Source organism: Gopherus evgoodei, chromosome 4 (genome assembly GCF_007399415.2).
Source record: "Gopherus evgoodei ecotype Sinaloan lineage chromosome 4, rGopEvg1_v1.p, whole genome shotgun sequence".
Taxonomy (NCBI): Eukaryota; Metazoa; Chordata; order Testudines; family Testudinidae; genus Gopherus; species Gopherus evgoodei.
Genome location: NC_044325.1, coordinates 89,587,532 through 89,613,369, shown reverse-complemented (window position 1 = coordinate 89,613,369; position 25,838 = coordinate 89,587,532). Strand labels below are relative to the sequence as shown.

General features: G+C 40.0%; 1 protein-coding gene across 1 annotated transcript in view; it reads right to left on the bottom strand.

The window, feature by feature from the left end:
* Positions 1 to 25,838, bottom strand: part of SLC6A5 (solute carrier family 6 member 5) — a 67,812-nt gene that overhangs the window by 22,916 nt on the left and 19,058 nt on the right. The window contains exons 6-12 of the mRNA XM_030562123.1: positions 25,486 to 25,617; positions 24,821 to 24,994; positions 19,864 to 20,005; positions 19,314 to 19,446; positions 13,468 to 13,602; positions 10,160 to 10,263; positions 7,198 to 7,322 (exon numbers count right to left, since the gene is read on the bottom strand). Coding sequence (XP_030417983.1) covers positions 7,198 to 7,322; positions 10,160 to 10,263; positions 13,468 to 13,602; positions 19,314 to 19,446; positions 19,864 to 20,005; positions 24,821 to 24,994; positions 25,486 to 25,617 — 945 coding nt within the window. The remainder of the gene's footprint in view (positions 1 to 7,197; positions 7,323 to 10,159; positions 10,264 to 13,467; positions 13,603 to 19,313; positions 19,447 to 19,863; positions 20,006 to 24,820; positions 24,995 to 25,485; positions 25,618 to 25,838) is intronic.

Here is a 25,838-nt window from a genome sequence, read left to right as displayed (position 1 = left end):
TACCAATCGGAGAAAAGCCAGCTTGTTAAGTGTTCATGCCCAGTTAACCAGTCATCTTTGTGCAATCCATTCCAGCATAACTCAGCTGAATCCCTTAAGGGGTAAAAGTTCTGTTACTCAAATGCTCTCTCTTTACATAGATAAATGGTTAAGAGAAAAGGTGCTGGTAGATGGTGCTCAGGAATATTTAGCATAGTTTCTGGGTATTGTAAGACCATTAAAATTGTGTGTTGCAAATGAGCCTCCTCTAGCTGCTCATTTCATTCTATGGAATTTGAATAATTCTGTCAAGATCCCTATTGGTGCCAATTCAGCAGTTTCTTGAAGTACAAAAGGATAATGTACAAATTATTTCAGCTCAAAAATGACAGCTGTAGGAAACATTTTGAGCAGCATACGGTATTTCATTTTTTCAAGATACTTTGTGAACCAGATCTTTTCTTTAATTGACAACTGTACGGAAGACAAAAACCAATATATTTTCCTTAGTGAGCTAAAATCTCATGCCATTGGTTTATATTGGGCCATCTTGCATTTTTGAGATACTTCAGTACCACTAAGGATGTGGATGCTGGCTTTATTTGCTCTGTAGTAATGAACCATCTAAGCAGCTCAAAAACAGTATCAGTAACTGTTTAGATGCTCAACTCTATAGCTGAGAGGTACACAATTGGAAATTTAATTTTATACATTTCATGAGTTACAAGAAAAGAATCTGCCCTAGTATGTTTGAAGGGATAATTCTTCACCAAAGTGTTTTCTTTTTTCATAAAGCATGCATCTATGTTTCCTAGTAAAGCTGATGAAAATGATGTTGCCTGGTTTTGGATACTTGGGATGGAGCTACATTCCTATGCATGTGTTTTTAACAGCTCCTCTTAGAGATACTTGTCATCTGTAACCTTCAAACCCAACAAGTACAAAAGGGTTATTTTAACATGCTCTGTTGCTTGGTTGATTTGGAGTTCACTGCTTTTTCAGACTCAGAGAAGCACCTCCTCAGACTGTCACTCATACGAGCATAACCTGTGACAAATCCTATTTCCAATGTTTCTTTACCAGTTGGGGGGCGGGGGGAGTTGCTTTCAAGCTATCATTATATGATGGGCAGAAGCAGATATACAGTACAGCAGGCATGTAAGTTTGCATATGATAAAACTGCTATTACTGTCCTATCACAGGAAGACAGGCAAAATGACTTATAGTTTAAACAATTTAACACACCTTCCACTTGGTTGGCCAGGAGAAGACCATCATTAGCTCATCCAGTAGAGCATCTATCTATGAAATACAAGGGTCCAAGTTTTTGGATCCCAAATTTGGTGATAATGCAGTCCAGGCATGAGATGGGACTGCACTAAAGGTTGTCTGGTTTAGTAACTGACAAACATAGTAGAGGAGACATTGAAGGCTGAATTAATTGAAGTTGACTTCCCAAATAGCATGTCACCTATTTCTTATATAATTCAGGTATAATTGACCTGCTGATGTGCTGTAAAATTCTCCTCTCACTCACTCGAGTTGTTGTTTCTGTAATGTAGTAAGCAATTCATTCCATGATTGGTTATTCCAGGCTAGAACATAAACAGATTCTACATGGTAGAACTATGTCACACAAGCTAGTTTTTCAAGATGCAAGCTAACAAACCCAGGAGCTACCATGTGTATGCAAGCCCAGCATCCTAAAAATAAAGAATTACCTATAAGTTTACTATACCCTAACTGCACCTTTTATGTCTCAGGAGAAACTTTAGAATCCAGCTGATTATGCTTCCAACACTACATTCTACCACTTCTAGTCTATGGAACAACAATATACAGAATGAACCAATGAGAGCGTCTCTTTCTTTCATCACCCTTGTTCCTTCCATTATAATTTTTTTTAAACTGTAGCAGCATTGATAATATAAAACTATCACTGCTCTGGGAAAACATATGCTTCAGTGAAAGACTGGTGAATGGAACAAGAAATGCTTCTATCCATGTCACTGGCAATATTCCCCATAAATTGAATGTTACAGCTAATGCTACCTATGCTCCATTTGAATCCTGCAACTCTACCAAATGATCCAGTGCACTGAATGAAAATTCACGCTCATTAACACCTACTCCGGAAAGAGCACTTAATAACTGGAAACATTACCAGACTTCTTGATTTCTATGTTCCATTATCAACTCACTAATACAGCCTTTGAATCAAGATGCTCATCGGTTACCTTAGACTCTGTTCTGAGCTTTAAACTGCTGGATTTATCCACATAATAAAGCTGTCAGAAAAATAGCTTAATGTCTACACATTAATGCAGCCAGTGAAACATCTTCATGCCCAGGAGTCATGAGTATGTGACATTCACTTCTGGAACTCTTCAGTCCTCCTTATGTTAGGAGCGTCTTTGTATTCTGTGCTGTTCTCCCTCATTCTGTTATGACTCACTGAGGCTGTTCTTCATTTTACTCCTGTTCTTGGAAAGGATTGTATGTGTGCTGAAGGTTAATCTGACTTAATGTGATACACTTTTAGCATTCCCACGTGTACATAAAAAGATCAGTGATGGTTGCATAATTATTTTTAATCTGCAGCTTGTGTGTTCATACACACAAATTGTGGCAAACTCATCTTGTGTCTTTCCATTTGAAATGCTTCAAAGGACTAGTAATTTTGGCTTAGGAGTCACAGTGCTGTGCCCGATGTTATTTAAGAGCTCTCTTCTGCTCTGGACAGCATTCCTTCCCTTTGTCATTTTCATCAAAACTTTACTTGTTGCCAGTAGTCATTAAGTAATACAGCAAATAAGTAAAAAATGCTTCAGTGCAATGTCATACTCAAGCCACAACAGCCACATCCAGTCAAAAGTAGTAAGCAAATGATAAAAATATCTATTTCAAAAGTAACCCAAAGACCAGAGCCTCTGTTGGGAATATGGAAATTAATATTGAACGATGGAAATTAATGAATGTCACAAATAGAAAAGTAACATTCCCTAACTGGAGGTGGATGCAGAGGGGGAAAACAAATCGTTAGTACACCAGTCACAGAATACACAACAGTACCTTCCATTCAAATGAAACTGGAAAGAAACAAAAAAAAGACTATTAAGCTTCACTGCATGAGAAGGATGTCACACATACTCCAGCATATATCCAGGAGAAGAACATACCAAAATCGTAGGCCCTTGATGTGAAAGAGAACAGCATTCAAGGCTCATGAGATTATAACAAAGGATGGTCACTAGCTACAATCCCCCGGGTTTCAGCTGCCTTCATTAAACTTAAAGGCAGCGCACCGTTCCCCAGATGCTACTGTCTATTATTATTTGTATTGTGGTAGTGCTTACAGGTTCTAATCAGCATCGGGGTCCCATTCTCCTAGGCAAACATATAATGGAAAGATGGACCAGGTAGAAAACCAACCAACTTCTACTCTGTTGATATATGTGTTAATATTTAAATAAAGCTGTAATCCTTGAATTCCTAAACTAAATATCCCTCAGATTGTGGGACTTGCAACATCTTATTGCAAAAATGCTTCAATTCTCCCTTTGTGTAACTTCTGCAATATGCACTGGAGCTCCTCAGGTAAAGCACTTTTTGCTGTCTAGACACAGTGCGTTGCAAAATGTGTCTCATCATGCTGTATGTGGTTACAAAATAGATTAGTGAATTGGGTTGCTTTAGGTAGGGATACTGAATGAGCCTAATGAATAGTTTTACTGAATGTTGCAACCACATACAGTGTTGTAGCCATGTCAGTCCCAGGATATTAAAGAGACAAGCTGGCTGAGGTAATATCTTCTATTGGACCAACTTCTGTTGGTGAGAGTTACCCAGAGCTCTTCCTCGGTTCTGGGAAAGGTACTCAAAGTGGCACAGCTAAATACAAGAGGATCACTTTGAATAGTCCTTCAGATTATCATAAATAGTTAGCACATATTCTATCTGTTCAACCTTATATTTAGGTAGGAACTGGGAGAGATGATCCCCAGAGGAGGGGATCGGGGAATAGGTGCAGTATATGATTCAGAAAGGGGAATGGTTTGTGACTCTTGACCAGCGGGTCAAATCAGCCATTTAGAAGAAGTGACCAACTGTGATATAACTGTAGAAGATGGCTCATTCTAGGGAATCTAGGTTTGTCTCTCAGAAGTTCAGTCAGTCTCTGAATTGATAGTGAACTGGGTGAGACCACTGAGCTGCCTATGACTTGCTGTGTATTCTTCTTGTCACAGGCAAGGTTGCTCAAAGAGTCTAAGGAAAGTAGAGGGACACATTCCTGTTATGTAGAATATCCAGTAAAGAATGTTGAGATTTTGGTATCTCCCCCAGTGGAATCTCTAGGGCCTCTGCAATCCTTTTCATGAGATCCTGAAAGGTCTTGAAATCATCCACGTAGGATGGCGGGAAGGAGAGGATAACAGCCTTGTCTAGTGAAGAGGATGATTTGTGAGAAAGTGGAGTCTCCTTCTCTGCACCTAGCTGTTGCTCTTCTGGGGGTCCTTCCGGTGGAAGTGGACCTGTTACTGGTGGTGGTGTTCTTACTGGGCCCTCTGCATGAGGCCATGCTGTAGAACTGGTCACCATTTGGGGCCCAACAGATCCAATGAGCCCACTGTGATGGGACACAAGGAAAAAGGGACAAGATCCCATGTTTGCTCTTGGCAGGGTTACTGGGTCATTTGTTTGCCGGGGGCGGGGAGGGTAGCTCTTCCTCAGGATGCACCTCAGGGAGGGAGGCTGGAAGGGCAAGGTGTTGGAATCCTGTGTTGGAACAAGAGGAGTCAGTACAGGGGGGTTTGTCAATACTGGAGGCCAGTGAGGGACCAGTAAACACATCAGAACCAGCGGTCAAGCCTTTGGAGAGGGATGTGCTAAGATAAGTGGATAAGTCAGTACTTGGAAATCCCTCATGGTGTCCCTTGACAGATGGGGTTCAGTAGGCCCATGGGGGGGAGGACAGTGACCACATCATATCAGTGGTCAACCCTTCATAGAAGTATGTGGAAGGACTGGAGCCTGTCAGCTTCAAAAAGGGTAAGTCAATACTGGCAGACAATCCCTCTTGGTAGCCCTCAACAGAGGGGATTCTGGTTTTTCCAGGATGAAGAGGTCTTTGTGAGAAAAGATCCTGGACAGTACTGGTGTTTCTCAGGAATCAGCACATCAGGCAGTATCATGGATGATTCTGTGCACATTCTACTGTGGCCTGAAGAAGACATCATTGTCAATGGCTTTGAGGCCTTGGTCTTGGAGGAGTCCTTAAGCTTAGAATTCTCAGATTCTGGTACTGATACCAGTGCCACTTGAGATTGCTTACTGGAAGGTTTCTTGGTATGCAGCATGCTCCTGTTAGGTGGACCCAAGGTCTCAGTACCAGAGGAGGTAGAAGCCTCAAGGTACCCATACCAGGATGCAAGGTTTCCTTTTTCCTCAGGTTGAGAAGATGACTTCCCTCCTCTCTGTCTTCCTTTTTGGAGTATGGGGTCTCTTCCTTTTGAATAGTCTAGAAAACTCAAAGGGCTCCCAAGGTTTGTGTTTAACATAGCTGGAGCTGGGGCACTCACCGGAGCATTCTGAACAGCTCAGGCAAAAGTTTTGAGGATAAAGGGGTGGCCCTTGAACCATGCAGGCCACAGTTGCCAAGGGCCAAGCTGAAACTGAGGCCACACCCAGGCAAAAAAGAACGGGGGGAAGAAGTCCCACCAAAAGCAAAAAAGTTGTGCTAAATAAGAAAAACGAAATGAGGAAGCTGTATAGCTACCAAGCGGACACTGCAACACTCCCTCTCAATCCACAGACAATTGAGAAGAAACTGGAGCAGCAACACATCCCTCCCTCCCTATAAATCCTTGTTCTGAAGAAAGACAATCCATAAGGTGCAAGTGAAGACCCACAGAAACTGCTGACAAAAAATCTCTGATCAGGAATGTACAGGCACATGCACATCCTGACATGGAGCACCCACAGGCACAGTAAGTCAAAGGAGAATAGCAGTTATCCCTCTTTCAGGCTATTATAAGAGCCTCTCAACTTCTTTTCTCTGTCCTGGCCAATAAAGCTCTTACCCTCCTACCTCTCATCCCATAAACAATCACACACAAAGCACCAATTCACCTGTCACTTGTACTCACTCCATATTCATACATACATACACACCTCTGTCAATCCAATCCATACCACCACCATGCCACCGCACTCCATTAGCCAGCCCTGCTCACAAACCTCTCCCTGGTTCCACCTTTCAGAACCTCATGTTCCCAGCTTCTGACGTGACCTCTAGCTTAAGCCCCTCTCCCTCACATCTCACTGCCAAATCAGCAATCCCTTTTAACTGTTATTGGATCTGGGCAGTGCCTAACATGCACCACATCAACACAAGTCCCAGACCCTGGAAATAAAATCTCTAAAAAGCTAGCCAGGTGATTGAAGGATGCATATTTGTAATAGCACCCGGAGAAACCCCCCTCTGCTAGGCAGCTTTCTCTACTTTCCTGCCTCCTGGGTTGTAAGCAGCCAATTTGAGCTGCTGCAGGAAGCCAACAGAGCTCTCTTCCATCCCCTTAGGACTCCCCTGCTCCCCCGCCCCACACCAATTGCACAGGAGAGGAGAGAGAAGTAGGGAGCGGAAAGATCCCAACAGCTCTGCTCTTTCCTTCCTCCTCCCTTACTGTGATCAATGGGATGGCTACTTGGGCCTCCCTCCCTGCAATATCCATCCTGGGAAGGGGGAGAGGGGACCCTGTTGCAGTCCTCCCAAGCATCGAGGGTGAGAAACCCCAGCGACTACAGGAGAAAAAGAGGTGAAACTGCAGGAGAAGGGTGCAGAATTGATGGAGGGAAGAGGCAAATGTGCAAGTGATGCTAGACACCCTGCCCACTCCCCCCCCCACACACTTTCTTAAATCTACACTGGGTCTGGGGGAGCAGGAGCAGAAGCAGCAGCAGTGGGGGACAGACTGTAGGCTAATCTGAATTAGTCTTGCCGGGGGCCTGAAACCCACAGTCTTGCTTTGTTCTGCTGCCTATTGCACTGCAAGAGGTCCTGGTATGGCAACTGGACTCCTCCGGCACACACTGCAGCCATACTCCCCTATTCCAACTGATGCATGTTTGCAGTGCAATAAGAATATAATTAAAGACAGATCATTGAATACACTCGTACACATTTTGGAAGCTGATCTAAGCAGGGGGGAAATACTGTACCTTGGTCTGCCACATCTTCAATATCTACTTTGAGTTCATTTGCCATGAAGCCAATAACTGAAAAGATGACAAAGCCTGCAAATATACTTGTGGCGCTGTTGGTGCATGTGACTATCAATGTGTCCCTGCGGAGAAAAAGACATGTGCCAGCTTGCTTTAATATGTAAAAGAGAGCTTTGTAGACAGTACATGTGCTTCAAGTAACAAATGTGCACAAGCAATAAAAATATTGATAAAGATACTTCCCACCCAACCACACATCAACCCCTTTTTCAAGGGAATGTAGTGCTGGTGGAAGATGTCAAGCTGACCTGGAGACAGAAGTCTTTGGATGAGCAGTTGCCACAAGAAGCAGCATTACAAGATCCCCTGCACTGACTCACCAATGTAACCCATCAATGTTCTGGAGAGACCTTCTCAAGGGCTAAGCAGGACATTCAGCTCTCTTGCCCTTTCAGTCTTTGGCTCCTCTGATGAAACTGCCTAATAAAGCTATGATGAATTGTGATGGGGGGATTTTATTGTTTGTGATGTGGATACCTGTTCAACAGATTTTGTGTAGGTCACCAAACAGCCATGACTTTCAGTCAGTTTGTCTTTGCAGAATTTAAACCAGACATCTCAATGTGAAGTTTTCCATAACCTGTATCATTCCCCCAGCACCCAACATTTAGTTCCTCTGTCAAGTACTTTCTGATACGATGTTCATTATCTTTTCAGAGTTGTGAGGAGCAGCCTCAGGAGATGTGTGTGCCCGAGTAGTGGGCTTTATTCTTTAACCGTGTGTGACTTTATAAAGAAGGAATCCATAATGATCCCCCTTCAGAGTTCTCACATCCTGGCTAAGACGTCTATTCTGCCATTAATACAGGCATATGTCAGACTCCCACTTCAAACTCTATGAATACAGAAGCCCCTTGCCAAAAATTCAAACTCTGGAAAAAAAGTTTTTCCAAGTTGGCATTGAATTGCTCAGTCTCACTGACATTTACTCATTAGACCCAAGAAGAAAAGCTATGTAGAAAGCCGTCAAGATCCATACTGAGCTGACAGCATCCTGGAGTCCTAATGGAGCATCCGTTAAACGAGATATTACAATATACGATCATTCTTCAGTTCTGCTGAAGGCAGATAACGTTCTGTTTGGAAGGAGATCACTGTGTGCTAATCTTGTTCCAAAGGAATGGTTTTGGCTGGGACAAGCCTCTAAAGGAGCGAAAGACAGAAAGTAGGAAGCATTATCCATTGTTTCAGTTAAATGGACATGATCAAAGAGTTTCTGTATCACATACCCTAAATTTTGGGCCTAAGAGGATTTAAGCAAGACTGGTACAGTTCTAAATGGTTTCATGAAGTTTAAAAAAGAAAAATTATTTTCACTTACATTTTTAAAATAATTACATTTGCCTTTGCCATACTAGAATGAACCAATTGGAAAACAAAACTGATTATATAAAGAGAAAAACTAACATGCCTTATTTTACCGTCCAAGCTGTGTGATATGTAAAATTAAACCAATAGGTGAAAAAGCACTAAGCTTCTTAAATTTCTTCCAGTTTTAATACTATGAGATTTATTAATAACCTAAGAATTCTTTTGAGGTTGTTTTTTTAAAAAAACTTGGTAGTGTACCTTTAATTCTGAAGTCCAGCAAACATTTCCAAATACAGTAAGCCAGTAGCTAATTAATACAGGAAGTCACCAGAAGATGACATATTGTGTTTTTGCACCTGCATGTTTTCCTCATGCTTTGGAGCACTGTTTTTCCAAGGTTAGAGGAGTCCAGACAGCACTAATAAATCCAAGACATTGGCCCAAGATTTTTAAAAAACAAAACCGAAAATTAGAACTCGGAGAGTGCTGTTGAGCCCTCAGCTCTTCTGAAAAATCAGGCTACATATTTAGGTGCTTAATTAGGAATTTAGGAGGCTAATTTTCAGCTTTATTTTTTCAAAAATCTTGGTCCAGGGACTTAAAAAGATACTCAGAAACATACTTACCAGGTAAGTAGTGCCAAAAATGTGCTAGGTGCTTCACAGATGTTAAGTATAAGATCCTTACCCTAACAAGCTTACAATCTAATGTCTTGATTCAGAAAAGGACTTGAAGATATGCTTAAGTCCATTCCTATTCAGGACAACACTTAAGTATGTGCTTAAGTGCTGTTCTGAATAGGAATTCTTTCCTGAATCAGCACCTAATCACTCCTCTGGAAATCAATGGGAGTTTTGCTTCAATGGTAGAAGGACTGCTTCTTAAAAAGGCAGTATCACTGAAGCAAAGGATGGGGGAGGGCAGACCAATGTAACAGCAAGTGAGTTAATCATTATTATAGGCATTGCACGCATTTTAATAATTATGCTTTTTTAAATGACCATTTCTTTTATAGGATTTCTGAGTAAAAAAATAATCTAAGTGAAGACAACTTTTTCAACCAACGAAACAGAACTTTTTCTTTAAAAATAAAAATAAAATAAAAATAAAGTCTCCTAAGTTTGTGACCTGAGAGAAATTTTTTTTTAAAGTAGCACTGGTGTAAATGAAACTACAAGAGTAATAAGCAGCCTTGTTAGAAACAGGAATCACGTAAGTAAAAACTGAGTATTACTCACTCACACATCTCTCAGTACAGCTTGACCCTCACCTATTTGTAATCATGAGTTGCTCTTCAACAGAGATTACCAGTTGTGCTGGATTTCATGCCACAGCCCAGAGTCCTTGACAGCTTTCGGGATTGCTTTTCATCCTGGGACTGACTGCTTGTAATGAGAACAAATGTCCCACAGGGACAATGGTGAGCTCAATGCACATTTTGGGAGTGGTGGATTTTGAAATAAAAAACTACAACAAAAGGAGACCCTTTCCAACCAGATTTCAACAAATCAAAGGTAGATCACATTTTGGATTTAAACTACTTGATTGTGTGTCTTGAATAATATTGATTGATTTAATCTCTCCATACCTGTAGCAATTATTATGGAATTTGTTATATGAAGAGAGAGTAATTAGACCTCCCCATGCAGCAGATAACGAGAAGAAAATTTGAGTGGCAGCGTCTTTCCACACCTAAGAAAGCACAGGAACAAAAACAAACAGTGTGAGCTTCAGTGAAGGGCTTTGGGCAGACTAATGAAATCAATGGTACGATTAAACATTACAGGTAAGGTGTTAACACAAATGGTTTAAATAAACTCAAACACAATTGATGTTAATAAGACAGCAATTTATGGCCAAATTCTGCCCTCAACTGGATGGTGCCTATTTGATAATTGCACATGAGCTTGAACAAGAATGATGCACCTACCTGAGGACAGACTAGAACCTTTGGCAAATATAGAAAACAGATATTCAGTGAATTACGTTCTGTATAAAACAGAATGGATTTACCTGTGTTCAACAAAGAAAATGCAGATCTAGAAAAAAAAATGTTCAGTCAATACTAATAGGTTACCTATCATATCCCCAAATCCAGTCAAAATGGCATTTTCTCCTCTTGATGCAAGGAAGTAACTCCACTTTGTGTTAGCTTAATTACACACCAAGGCCTGGTCCACACTACGCAATTAAATCAATTTAACGCTGTACCCGTCCACACTACAACGCACTTTAAATCGATTTTAAGGGCTCTTAAAATTGATTTCTGTACCCGTCCACACTGCAACGCACTTTAAATCAATTTTAAGGGCTCTTAAAATTGATTTCTGTACCCCTCCTCAACGAGAGTAGTAACGCTAAAATCGATATTACTATATCGATTTAGGGTTAGTGTGGACGGAAATCAAAGTTATTGGCCTCATCATTTTACAGTAGCTACCCACAGTGCACTGCTCCAGAAATCGATACTAGCCTCAGACCATGGACGCACACCACAGAATTAATGTGCCCTAGTGTGGATGCATAAAATCGATTTTATAATATCGGTTTTATAAAACCAGTTTTAGTTATTTCGATTTTATGCTGTAGTGTAGACGTAGCCCAAGAGCCAAGTTCAGCTCCAGTTTCAATGGGAGTTGTGGGAACTCACTGCCGAGGTCTGAATTTCATCATATCAGAGGAAAATACACCTGGGATCAAGGCTTTTAAAAATATCAGACACTGTCCATGCTATAGGTCATTATAGATTATTTTCTACAGAACATGAGCACAAGCCTCAGATGCATTTACGGGCCTGATATTCAAGTACTTAGCACCTGCAGTTAGGGCCAAATTTTCAAGAGAGATCAGCACCTCATTTAGTACAGCGGGTCAACATTTTTCAAATGTTTGATAATTTTATTACATCAAAATTTTAATATTTGATTTTCAACACAAATAATTGAACCAAAACTTGTCCAAATGTTGGGTTTTGTGTCCAGCAATAAAAATGATTGTCACTTTTATCATAACTGAAAAATTTCATCTTATTTTCAAAAGTGTTTCAATCCCAGCAGCTCTCACTGTGACACTTGTGGCCAGATTTTCAGAATTTTTTTGGAAATCTGTCCACTTATTTCAGGGTATAAATGGAGTTGTGCAGAAAAGGTTTACTACTTGCTACAACACAGAGTTAAAAACAATCCAATATAAGCAAAGTAGCTATGAAGAAAAAAACCACCCATAAAACCTAACCAGAAGGGAACAGTTTTCCAGCTGTATTTCAGATACAACCAGTGTCCCAACATCATGTCAGGGAAGATGATTTATGTCCTGGAAAATTGGCAGATTTTTTGAGATCTCAGCAATTTGAAACCAAAATCTTGCTACAACACCTGAACTGATTTCAATGTTAATTATCTGAACCTGAATTCCAACCCTAGCTCAGACCTGAATTTGATCACTAAAATCTAACCTAAACTTAATATGTCTCCATGGATGAATGTTCCTCCATGGCCCATCTGCGAATCAGTATCAAAGTAAACACATTATACATGTACATCTTTGAGGTTTTAATTTACTAGCTGCTCTAATAAACTACTTGTTTTCAAACATCAGTTCAAACTGTATGGGAGGGAGCCATGTTGAAAGCTGAGAAATAACCTTTCTTCCAATCCTTTCCAATTCATGTTCTAGTGTTTAGCAGTATATATAGATATCAAAAATTCTTCAACCCTAACCCTTATATATAGTTAGGGGTTCTAGTTACATATGATATTGGTTACAACAGATGTTCTATACCTGCACATTTGCACTTCTTATAAAGCAAAATTACTGATGGAGTAGAGTTACATAACCTGATCTGATAGTGATCAAAGTAGGATTCACTTTTCAGAATAATCTTAATTTTTTCCAATGTGTATTAAATCATACACCATGAACCCTAAAGTAATCTACAAAATAAAAACAACAAACCACCACAACCTTTGGTAAATTGTTCCAAGGATTAATTATCCTCACTGTCAAATATGTACAATTTATTTCCAGTCTGAATTTGTCTAGTTTCAACTTACAGTCATTGGATCATGTTATACCTTTCTCTGCTAGATTGAAGAGCCTATTACTAAATAGGTGTTCCCCATATAGATACTTAAAGGCAGTAATCAGTCACCCCTTAACCTTCTCTTTAAGCTGAATAGATTGAGCTCTTTTCTAATCCTTTAATCATTCTCGTGGCTCTTCTCTGAACCCTCTTCAATTTATCAACATCCTTCCTGAATTGTGGGCATCAGAACTGGACATGGTGTTCCAGCAGCGATGGCACCACTGGCAAATACAGAGGTAAAATAACCTCTCTACTCCTACTCCAGATTCCCTTTTATGTATGCTAGGATCGCATTAGCTCTGTTGGCCACAGCATCCCATTGGGAGCGCAAGTTCAGCTGACTAGCCACCATGACCCATCACATCTTTTTCAGAGTCACATCTTCCCAGATAGATTCCCCCATCCCATAAGTGTGGCTTATCGTCTTTGTTCCCAGAAGTATACATTTACGCTCAGTCGTATTAAAACACATGATTTGCTTGCCTCCAGTTTACCAAGTGATCCAGATTGCTCTGTATCAGCGACTTGTCCTCTTCATTATTTAGCACTCCCCCAATTTGTGTCATCCATCACACTTATATTCTCAAATACCCTGCTTGGGGAAGTCACCTAAGATACATACCAGTCACCGTAACACTTCTTAATGTAACACAATGAAACATACAATAAATTAGTGATATGAGAACAAGATTCCACAGATGACATTTTCAAACACCAATACTCCACATCTCAAATATGTTTATAATAAGCAGTAATAAGTCTGATAGGGAAAATAAACTCATAAAGTGTTATAAGTGGAATAATGAGCCCACCATAGCATCAGTTAGTTTCTCCCACTTAGGCGTGATGAAATACCAGATTCCAGCCCCAGCGCCTGGCAAGGTTACTCCTCTGATAAGCAGGATGATGAGCACTACATAAGGGAATGTAGCAGTAAAATACACGACCTAGAAAGACCACAAAATGTTATTGACTTGGATCTGTATGAGGAGACGAAAATAAGAGTAGTCCACCACTACCTAGAAATAGCAATTTCCCAGCCACATACATTGACAAATTAGCCCAGAGGAGGAGCAGAGTGGGAAGATAAGAGGTTTATTTCCCAGGGATCCTGACAATGCTGTCATTGTTACACCACTTCTTGCTAGCGTCAATAGCAAAGGCACTAAAGATTAGGTGCAGAGAGCTGGGGTGGTAGATAGTTAAGGGAAGGGCTTTGGAGCGGAGCCCAGAGCTGGAGCATGGAGCTGCTCCAAAGCAGTGGAGCTGCAGGTTTTTGCCTGGAGCTGGAGCAGAGCCGGAGTACAGCTCCCAAGCCCTGGTTAAGGGGGAAAAGGGAAGAGATATAAGTTGGAGTTTACAACCAAATTCGAACATCCTCAGCTGGTGTAAATCAGCATCGCTCTATGAGAATAAAGTGAGCTAGGCCAATTTACACTGGTGAAGAATCTAGCCTCTCTCATTTTCCAATATCGGCTAAATCTGCAGTGTTTTTGTTTGCACTTCTTAAAACTTATATAGAATTAAAACATTAATTATGGGCCTGATCCAAAGCTCATTGAAGTCAGTGGAAATAATCCCATTAATTTTGGATTAGGCCCTAAGTATGTAACGGCCTGAACACATCTGATCTTTCATTTAAATTATGAATTATTCAGTACACTGATATGTAGAGTTGTTCCAGCTGGTCATATAAAAAAAGCTGAGTGAATCAAGATCTGCTACAGGCTATGGTGTAGGGTCTAAAAACTGAAATCTTTTATATCCTGCAGCTCCTGAAACTCTTATTGGGACTGAGATCCTTCACCGCAACCCTCTTAATTGAGATGACTTTTGAACATACCTTCGCAGCTTCCATCTCACTTGAACCCATTGGTACTCCATTGGTAGCCTACTCCTCTCTGTCTCCTAAGCTTGTGTACAAGGAACCCCTGCTGGAGAGTTTCATTGGAATACATGGAGCATCCAGGGGCCATAAATTTGGTATTTTTTGTCTCATTGCAGTGTTAATAAAAATTATGATTGTGCCAAAGCATAATCATTTATACAGTTCAGAACCACGCCAAAAAGACAATGCTATAAAATCATTTAGTTACCAGATAAACTCTAGTGCTGGGCAAATAAATTAATGAAATGGTTTACTCAATAAATTTCATCTCTTTTTTTCAGCCTACAAACAGATCACAATTTTCTGTATTTACTCATTCCAAATTCTACATGAATTTCAATAGTAAATAATTCTTGTCCCTGGTCATTTGGTTGTAATATTTAAAATTTGTGCTGTAATCATTATGTCACATGACTTTTAATGAGACATATGCTTAAGTCATTTTTAAAAGGAATTTAAGCTCCTTAATCACTTAGTTATGAAAATATGTATAATCATCAAATATTTGTGATCATGGGATGTGTGGAAGAAACATCTTCACAAAAGCACAATCTCAAAATCTGTATTGACTTTAATGATACTAGAAGCATTTTTCATGGAACTTCAGTCAACAAACACTCGGCACATTATCAACACAGTTATAGATAACATGAATGCATCATAATTAATATTGATATAAATGCATAGCAAATGAATAAGCCATGACTAACTGTGTGTTTTGAAGTGTTTCTGGTTAGGAATCTTGATATTTATCTCTTCCAAAAAAAAATAAAATTTGAAAAAGCCTAGATTTTGAGTTGGCAGTAGACATTGCACCACTGAGTTGTACCCAAAATAGATATACACCTGACTGGAAAGTCCAAACAGTAATACTGTTTTCATTGAATAATAATTATTCATCAAAAAGGAACATGCAGTTGCAAAGCTTATGATGGTGGCCAGTGGAAAATTGCAGTTAAAAGAAAAATAAGATGCTGCAGTTTTCAGATACCTGAAATATGCCATTTTTCTAATTAAGGTGAAAAATAAGATTGCCAGTGTATGGCTTCCTAATTCAGTGTACTGCTTCCCGTATTATGTTAGACAGTTTTTGCGACAAATATCTCCAATTAAAAAATAAAGTAGAAAAGGGGATAATTCTACATCCCTTTTTTATTTCATTCAAATTGCTTTTAAGATCTGAATTTGGCTTGTACTATTTGAAAGGTAGCATGATTAAAGAGTGCATTCTACCAAATGAACGCCCAGCCCCAACTGGACACAAAGGACTATTATGAAAACCCTAGGCACCATTCATCCCTAATATAACTCCTTTATTGTCAGAGGAGTAACACTAGACATGAATGTGGCCCAGTAACTAGAAAAACTGGATGGCTCAGCCTTTCATCTCTAAGGACTTGTCTACATGAGAAAGTTGCACTGCTTTAAAGGTGTCATTTTTAAACCTATTTAGGTAAATTGGTACAGAAGTTTGAATGGGCACTCATTTCAGTTTAAACCAGGCTCATTTCAGTTTAGCTGCAGCTTTGAGCCAGGTCACTGTAGTCCTCCCCTTCCAAGGTATCACAAGTCTTTGAGGAGGTGAACCCTACAGGACAGGCTTGTGACAGATTGGTAGGGCCCTGGAGCTTCATTACTTCTGGCCAGACTGAACCTTTTCTGTGGCTACATGGAGAATTTCAATCTTCAATGCTTACAAGCCAGAGTTCTTCCATGAACTCTAGGTTCATTAAAAGAACCAGTTTTACTACTATATGCAAGTCTCAGTTTATTTATTTCTGGATCTTTGTTCCCACACCCTTCACAAAGCAACTTTTCCCATCAGATCTGGAGTGCCAAGCCCTGCTCCCACCCCTGGAAATTCCAGCATTGCCAACTTCAAGAGATCAAAAATCATGAGATAGACTCCCAAAAATCATGAGACTGGCCTTAAAATCAGGACATCTTAAAAAAAGATCATATTGTATTTTTTAGGTCAGTGTCTTGATTTTTGAACTCCCCCGTGGTGTGTGCATGTGACAATTAACATTGCCCACTCCCCTACATGTACTGGTGATTTTAGGCTTCTACTGCAGGAGCTCTCACCCCCCACATCTGCCCATCTCCTGTCCAGCAATTAATCCTGTCTCCCAATCAGGGGCGGCTCCAGACCCCAGCATGCCAAGCGCGTGCTTGGGGCAGCATGCCGTGGGGGCGCTCTGCTGGCCGCCGGGAGGGTGGCAGATGGCTCCGGTGGACCTCCCACAGGCGTACCTATGGAGGATCCACTGGTCCTGCAGCTTCGGTGGAGCCACGGGACCAGCGGACCCTCCGCAGGCACGCCTGCGGGAGGTCCACTGGAGCCACAGGACCAGTGGACTGTGAGACCAGTGGACCCTCCTCAGGCACGCCTGCGGGATGTCCACCGGAGCCATGGGACCAGTGACCGGCAGAGCGCCCCCCACAGCATGCCGGCGTGCTTGGAGCGGCGAAATGTCTAGAGCCGCCCCTACTCCCAATCCCGTCAGTTTTCTCCCTACCCAACCCCCCTCAGTTCAGCCCCATAGCCCCATCCCCCCTACTGCATCAACCCCTACCATCCTCAGTTCATCCTTCCAGCACTCACTCCATTTGCTCAGAATCCATCATCAGTCCAGCCCCCTCCGCCCCATCAGCCCTCATCCTCTTCATTTCAGCCCCTCCCCTGTAGCCTCCAGCCTCACCTCTGCTCCTTAGGGTTCTTCACTCTCCCCCAGCCTGAGGGTGCTGAAGTGGGGATCCCTCTCCCATGTCCCAGGCTGGCAGGGGAGCAGCCACTCAGGGCTGTCAGCTGGAGCCCTGGCTGCACATAGCATTTCTAAGTAAAATTAAGCCTCACTTTTAGAACTCTATATGTCAGGCTTTTATTCCAGTTGATGCTTATTTGAGGTTGGCCCTCCTCTTCTTCTATCTTTCTCAGATGAAATTTCTCTTCCCTGCTGGGGTGTAGCCAGCTGTCTCTTGTTAGCTTGCTAGCTTTGTTTATCTGATATGTAAATGAATTATTTTCTTTCAAAGTACTTTGGAATTAACTGCCCAGTGGAGAAACCACATTTCTTTGTTTAGGATGGGGTAACTAATGTTTGATTGGAAACATTTGTGGAGTGGCTGAAAAAAAAAAATCCTGACCGAAAGTTATCTTCTGAGACATGAATGAGGCTTAATATTAGGTAGAAATTGTACCTTTTGTACTCAATTTGAAAGAGTTGTCATGTCTGAAATTCCACAGCTACAACATAATAACTATTTCCTGAGAAAGAAGGGGTGTCTGGACTCAGATTTGAACTTGACTCCCCCAGTTTATGAAGTGAAGTTGCTTAATTTCCATGACTGCAGAAATTATTGTTACTGCATAGACATTTCCCATAATTGCAGAAGTGTCACTGTAACTGTTAAAGGGGCTTTCATTATGAACACTGAACAGAAATATGAAAGGTTGTCCAAGTCTCCTGGAAACATAATTGCCAAATACATTAAAAAGAAGTGTATCACTGTTAAAGTCTCTGCAGATCTGGGAGTGAACATCCCACTAAAAATATCTGCCAATTTCCACTGGCTTTCTAGTTAATCAGGAATGTAGGAGCAAATACTAATAGAATATTTCACTGAAATTTAGTTACCAGGGGTTCTCAAAATTCATTGCACCACGACCCCCTTCTGACAACGAAAATTACTTCACAACCCCAGGATGGGGGACCAAAGCGTGAGTCCACCTGAGCACAGCCGTCCTGGGCAGGGAGGAGGGTGGGCCAAACCCAAGGGCTTCAGTCCCAGGTGGGGGGGCCTATAACCTGAGCCCCATCACCCAGGGCTGAAGACCTTGAGCTTTGGCCCCAGATGTTGGGGCTTGCACTTTGGCTTGTGCCTCAGACGGTCGTGCGTGGGCTTGGGTTTCAGCCCAGTCCCCAGCAAATCTAACATCAGCCATGGCAATCCCATTAAAACAGGTTTGTGACCCACTTTGGGGTCCTGACCCACAGTTTGAGAACCGCTGAGTTCTGGGATGCAATCCTGCACCTAGAATTCCCCCTGAAGTGAACAGAAATCTTGTGTAGAGCTGGGCAAATAACAGATGTTTTGGTTCACTGGCAATTCCAAAAACAAAAAACAAAAAAACACCCATTTGGGGTTGCACCAAAGATGGCACTTTTCAAAATTGTTGGCAAATCAAATAGAAAGAAAATAATTTCTGCTCAAATAAAATGTTTTATTTTGTTTTTAAGAATTAATATTTTTTAAATTTTCTTAAAGATTTTGCAATGAAAAATCCTTTTGAATCAAAAATCAAAATGTTTTATTTTTTAAATTGCAAAATGAAATATTTCAATTTTTTTCATAATTTTTGACCAAAACAATTCAGTGAAATCAACACAAATTTTCAAAATGTTTTGGTGTCACCAAATCTGCATTTTTGCTCAAAGAAGGTTTTTGTTAAAACATTTTGCCCAGCTCCCACCTTGAGTGACAAGGAAAATAGGCCTGGATTCAAAAAGAGATCACTTCACAAACTTCCCATAAAATGGGATCATCCCCTCTCAAAATGTTCCATAAAGTAACACCAGCATCTCTTCCTGCCATTTTCCACTGGCCCTGCTGATGGTACTTAGTAAGTTCAACTTCCAGTCAGGTCCCATAAAAACTTTTGCTTTTAGCAACTTTCAACTGATTCACGGTCTTAAACTATAAGCGCTACGGATTTAAAGCAACATAGTGTACTGTTTCTGGTTTACTGTGGTAAAGTAATATTCTCACTTTTCCCGATGTCTTGATTCCTTTAGCCAGGGATGCGTACACAATCGCCCAAGCCAGAAAGAGTGCAAGTGCCAAGGGCCACCTGATTTCACCAGGATATTCAATCCCTGCAGAAATCTTCAATACAAAGTACCTGAGAGTCAAAAAGTTAGTGACAATGATTGCAAGCTGCATTCTTCCAGTGTAAGGATCTACATTAGACATCGCTTATAGTGCTGAGAAGTTTCTCTGAGCTACCCCAAAGGCTTCAGTAAAATTCACCATGTATTGTTATACCTTTTATTAATAATTATTATTTATGTGCATTGTGGCAGTGCCTAAGAGAAACAGTCATGGACCTGGATTGCATTGTGCTAGGTACTGTACAAAACCAAACAAAAAGATGGTCCTTTTAATCTTGAAACTTTTATCTTTCATGCCTGAAGGACAGTTCTCACATGCTATAGTTCGTGTCTTCTGGAACCAATCATAAGTGACCCACTCAATTTAACCCCCAGACTTCATTAGCAGAAAAGTAACCTGACATTTTCTAATCAAATAGGGGTCTTACTTGAAGTACTCTTCACTTCCACTGACAAAAGTCTTGTTTCCTTGGCTGGTGAAGTTAACCATAGTCAAGTTTGGATAGGCACTCATACAGAAAGTAGAGTTCTTGATCTGTATATTTGGGTGGTCATCAATGATGCACGAATCTGTTAAGAAAAGGTACAAATAAAAGTACTCCACTAAACATTTTTGGGACTGATGGGGACAACTCTGAACATACATTGTATAATATAGATCTATTTAATGGTGATATGTTACGTTTCTATAGCACCTTGAAATCAAGGATCTCAATTCATTTTATAAATGTAATTTTTATTAAGTCTCAATACCCATCTCAGATAGTTGGCACTGTTATCCTTTTTTTCACCAATGGGTAATCTAAGGCACAGAGAGGTTTAGGGACTTGAGTGAATGGGAGATATGGGTGAGCAAATAATGCAGAATTGACCCCCAGTTCACTTACCCAAGGACAATATTAATCTGTGGCAACACTGAAAACAGAACCCAGGAGTCCCATCCACTAAACAGATGTAAATACAGAGACAGAGATCCAACAAAAATTACACCTATGAAAAACAATTGTACTCCAAAACACACCACTGTAAATGTTAAAAATAAGGTAATATGGTTGAATCTTAGCCACATATGGGTCCAAACCAAACCCTAAGATCTATTTTGAGAGAGTTTGGATTCAGATATAAATGTTACGTCGATACTTATCCTTACAACGTTCAAATAAATTCCAGATCTGAAAATCCCCAAACTTTAAGGGTCTTCAAATTGGATGGGAATCCATGTGTAATCTGGGGCTACTTTAGTCTGAACAGAAGCCCGCTGTGATTACAGAAATGATGGTCTTTGCCAAAGTTCCCAAAGATCACCAACAAATGTAAAACAAACAAGTTTGTTAATTCAAGATATTTCATTTGAGTAAGACGTATAAATTTTCTAAGCTGAATTGCCAATAGATGGCTAGCATAGTCTCTCTCTCTCTCAATATTTATCCGTATCTTCTGAAGCTCAAAAACTTCCTAACTCAGAACTTACATAATTCTAAACCACTATGTTCAGTTACACTAAACAGAATCATTCTGTTTAGTGTAACTCCTTCCTGAAGATATCATTACTGGCAATTTTAATAATTATCTGAGACCATACAAAAGAAACATGAAATACAAAAATATTTCATAGGTGTTTAAGCATTGCCAGCAAGGCATCACTTCCCATTTGTATTGCCTGACACAGCCAAGCTAAGCTCTCTGATAAGAGGAAAGCCCAGACTTCTCTGAAATGGATATTGTCACACTGCAAAGCAATAAGCAAAGAAGGATCTGTTGAGCTGTCATCTCCTTTCCCCCCAGACTCTAATGATATCACCAAGTCCATGATTCGCCTGAGCTCTACCTGCAGGCAGATATGGAGACCGGCAAAAGTGACCTTAGCTGTCACCCTATGAAACTTACTATGAATTTGTTGCAGTTAGATGTATAATTTGATATTTTCTGTTTCTAGCACCAATTTCAAAGCTACTTACTTGTTTGTGATCATAGTTCTATGGCTCTCTAAGGCTTATTCTCAATGGCAATGAGAAGAGACAAGTCTAATACTTCTGTAAAATATATTCCCCGAGAGTGTGTGCACCCGCATCCACAAGCGAGAGCAAGGAGTATATGTACAGGTGCATACAGTTTTAGATTGTATTGGAAGGTTTTCCTTAAATAGAATTATTAATTATTATAGTGTCTGTCTATGCATGCAAAGTGCACAAATATACAGGACACACTATAATAATATATCTACTTAAAGAAAACCTTCCAATCCAGTGTAAATCCATGTGTACCTGTGGACATACACCTTGCTGACATGCACACACAATAAATTATACAGATGTATTAGAAACATCTCTCCCCATTTCCAGTGAGACTAAGCTTTAGAGATCCATAGCACAATGAACAGTAAGAGGCTTTGAAATCTCTGCTACAAACAGAAACTATTAATCTACACATCCAACTGCAACCAGCTCATAGGCGGTTTCATAGGGTGACACCTAAGGTCACTTTTGCTGCACTGCAGCAACTCTGCACAGCATTAACATTTAATAGCTTAGTTCTGTAAAGCTTTCGGTTTCCTTGCACTATCCTCTTAAAATCAGCAGAGGGCACAATTGTACTTTCAAGCATAAGCCCCTGCAATCATGTATAAATAAGTCTTCTCATGCAGTGCTCTTGATCAAAACTGAACGTGCAACAGAAACAAGGATTACGCTACCTTGGAAGATGTTAACATGAAATTACATTTACATGGACAAACATTCATAATTAAAACCATTCTTTTTTGAAATCAGGAAAGATAAGAGCAATTTAATTAAGTCCAGTGGTAACTGTGCTTGCTTTTCTGTAGAAGAAAGCTGAGACCAATCTCTGGCCTTTCAAGACCTGACTCTAATTTTTGAAGATAGACAAAACTTTTCAGTTGCTGAGCAAGTTGAAGGATAAACATGTCAGAGAAACTGACCACATTAAACCAATAAGAAAACCTGCAGATGGCACTCCCCAACTTTACAGATAGAAATGAAGGATCCTTAAAATGAGATCTGATCATTCCTGTGCTATATCTTTATAAGACAAAGCCCTTATATTCAACAACCCGTTTAGAACCAGGCTTAACTTTAAGCACCCGAGGAGTCACACTGTCTTCCATGGGACAGTTCATACTTAAGGATAAGCACATTGCTCAAGTGCTTTGCTGAATGGGAGCCATAGCACTGCATTCAGATTGTACTCTCTCAGGCTTCTTTGACATTGAGGAGATAAAATATTTTAAGGGAATATAATGGTTTACATTTTCACCTTTAAAAGAGGCCAATGTTTACAAATTTTCAAGCAAATATATGAAAATCATTCATTGGCTTTATGAATTAGCACACAGTTCAACAGCTGTCTTTGCTAGGTGCCTGAAAAGAAAAGGGGGGCTGGGCTGCTTATCTGGAGGTCCCAGGCAGATGTGAAAGACACACTTCAAAACATTAGAAGCATGAGTCAGATTGTACTATGGATCAAATGCAACCCTAGCGTAATCACTCAACTCCATCAAAACAGTTGGGATTGTAGCAGAGCTGAATTTGTCCCTATGCTCTCATTTGAAATTGGTCCTCAAGGATCCTTTTCTATTGACATCAACAGTATGGGACCAAATCCTAAAAGTTCAGACCTCCGGTGCATGATCAGTAATTATTAACATTTCCCTAACTTGTTGTTTTAGTAGTTATAAATTATTTGTATTATCCTAGTGCCTAGGAGCCCTATATCTGTACAACATGGGGGTTTAAACCTCAGAAGCAATGTCCTTGTTTCTTATTATGTTGCCATTGTGTCCTGTAAAGCTGAGCAAATAAATCATAAGGTGTAACGTATTCCATTAATTTTTCTCCCTGTCCAGTTTGTGCATCATTCACTAACAGGTCACAGATTTCTTGAATGTATTAGTTATTTGAAATGAGATATTAAATAATTCTGTAAATAATTCTGAATCTGTAGCTTGTGCGTGCACAGTGCATCATGAGCTCTCAAGATTGGCAATGCAAGCAGTTTAGATTGGATACACAAACCACTTAGTAGGTTTCCTTTCCCTGACCAAATGAAACTCTTGGAATCAGGTGCTCAGGCTGAACAGTACAGTTACAAATTTGAAACTGACTTTCCTTAAACAGCCACTTAAAATCCACTATTGAGTAATGAGCAAGTGACCATTCTTGCTAGCACACTCCTTTGCTGGAATATTTTCAGGACTCAAACACACTAGAGATGCAAATACAGTTAAATTAAGTCTGATTAAAAAGATTAATCAATATAAAAATTGAATGTATCAGTTTTATAAAAGCCAGATCTGAAGCCCATTGAAGTCAATGGGAGTCTTTCCCTTTACTTACATGGAATTTGGACAGGGCCCTAAATCTGCCACAGCAGGGTTTTAGTGGATTGTACAGTGGTCATAGTCATAAAATGAAATATGTGACTCTGGCCTGCTTTGCTCCAGCAGATCAGGAGGGAAACTTGGGAAAGATTTATTCCTGATGAGTTAGAAATTAAAGCAATGGTGAAATTGGCTCAACTGAGCTGGTCAATACTGAATCACAGTACACAAACGACATTTGTCTTCTACCCCCCACCCTCCCAAAACATGTTTTAAAAGTTATTTGTTATTAAGTGCTGCTATAAAATCTCTTCAACAAATAAAACCTAACCATAAATGATTCATCGAAATGCTCGATGGCACAAGCAGGTGACTGCCATAGCACTTCCAGTCTCAGTGCACTAAAATTCATCTGGTATTGGAAGCACAGATGGAAGGAACCTAAAAGGAACTTGCAAGTACCATTTTACTGTTAAAAAGAGCTGATAAGAAAACACCATTTATTTTTGTGGGAAGTTTAAAAACTCCCACCCCTACAGACACTAATTTTCAGGTTTTAGATTTTGTTTGTTTCTGTTTTTTAAACCTGTTTTCAGTAAAATTCTTTGGCTTTCAATAAAAATTGTAAGTTTTCATAAAAAGTCAAAAACTTTTACTGAAAACCAAAACTTTTCACCAATAATATTTTGGTTTCCAGCTTCCAATTTTTCATGGAAGAACTGAAAAAAAATTGACAAAAATCAATTTTGGCCAAAAAGGTCATTTTGGACCTTCTTTATTATTGTTTTTTTTCCAAAATAAAAAAGAAAAACAAAATCCAACCAATGGATCTAAGAGAAGAGTGCATGATTATACAGATCAGTTTAAACCAACTGCCTCAAATGACACTGCCAATGACATTCAGGATCTGACTTCAGTGGGACTGTTGTCGAAATAAGGACTGCAGTGTGAGTTCCTAATAAAGTGTCATAGGTACAATATCTCCTCTGACCCAGCTTGTGGGGAATGTCCTTTAAAATAATTTTTTTAAAAAGAGTGTCACAACTTACCTAATAAAAGTTTTCTTTTATCTTTGCAATCTGGTGTATTCCAAGGATTGGTGCAGGAAGCCCAGGGTAATACACGCACAAAGGATGCAAAAAGGTAGAAAAGTGTGTAGCACATAATAATATTATAGTATATGGCTATTAGAACAGAGATGATCAGCATAGCAATGCCACAGCCTGAAAAAGAAAGGAGACAAAAGGTTAATACAATCACACATATTCCTGATTACAAACCTATACTATCAATGGATGTAAAATATCCAAACCTGACCATATCATAAGCAGAAAGACATTTTTCAGCTGTTGCACATATAAAAACGGTTTCCTTGAAGGCCCAGCAACAATACCCCAGCATTAGCTATGCAAGCTAATGCACTTGTTGAATACAGATCAGTATATATTTTTTTAAAATTCACTTATATAAAATAATGATATAATTGTGAAATTAACACAAAATATTATTTGGATTTCCTAAGAAAAAAGAGGACAAGTCAAATTAACATTCCCTTTTGCAATAACATTCCAAGGTCAAATGAAGACTATAATGCATGGTTCAAGTGACAATGCCATGCCAAATAAAATCCTTTACAAATATCTGTTAAAGCTTGAGGCAACTCACACTTCTCTACAGACATTCCCTTAACATGAAGGGGAGGGCTGATGCTCACCTTGTAAGGCTGGGATGGCTTTCCAGACAGACACGGGTCCCTGACTAGCAAACTGCCCCAGTGAAACTTCCAGGAAGAAAATGGGTATTCCAGCTAGTGCCAGCATCATCAAGTAAGGGATGAGAAATGCACCTTGGGGAAAAGAGAGGAAAGATCTGAACTGCAGTGGGAAAATGCTCAAGCTGCGGTAATTCTCAGCATCAAACACCAAGCAAGTTAACAAAGATTCCTGGTATTTAGGAAGCCTTAAAAGAACCTGCTCCACTAGTGTATTAAGGGATGAAAAAGGCTGCAGTGGGAACACCGCACACTCTAATCTGTTTAGAAGGGACACTGTAGGGCGTTTTGTTTCA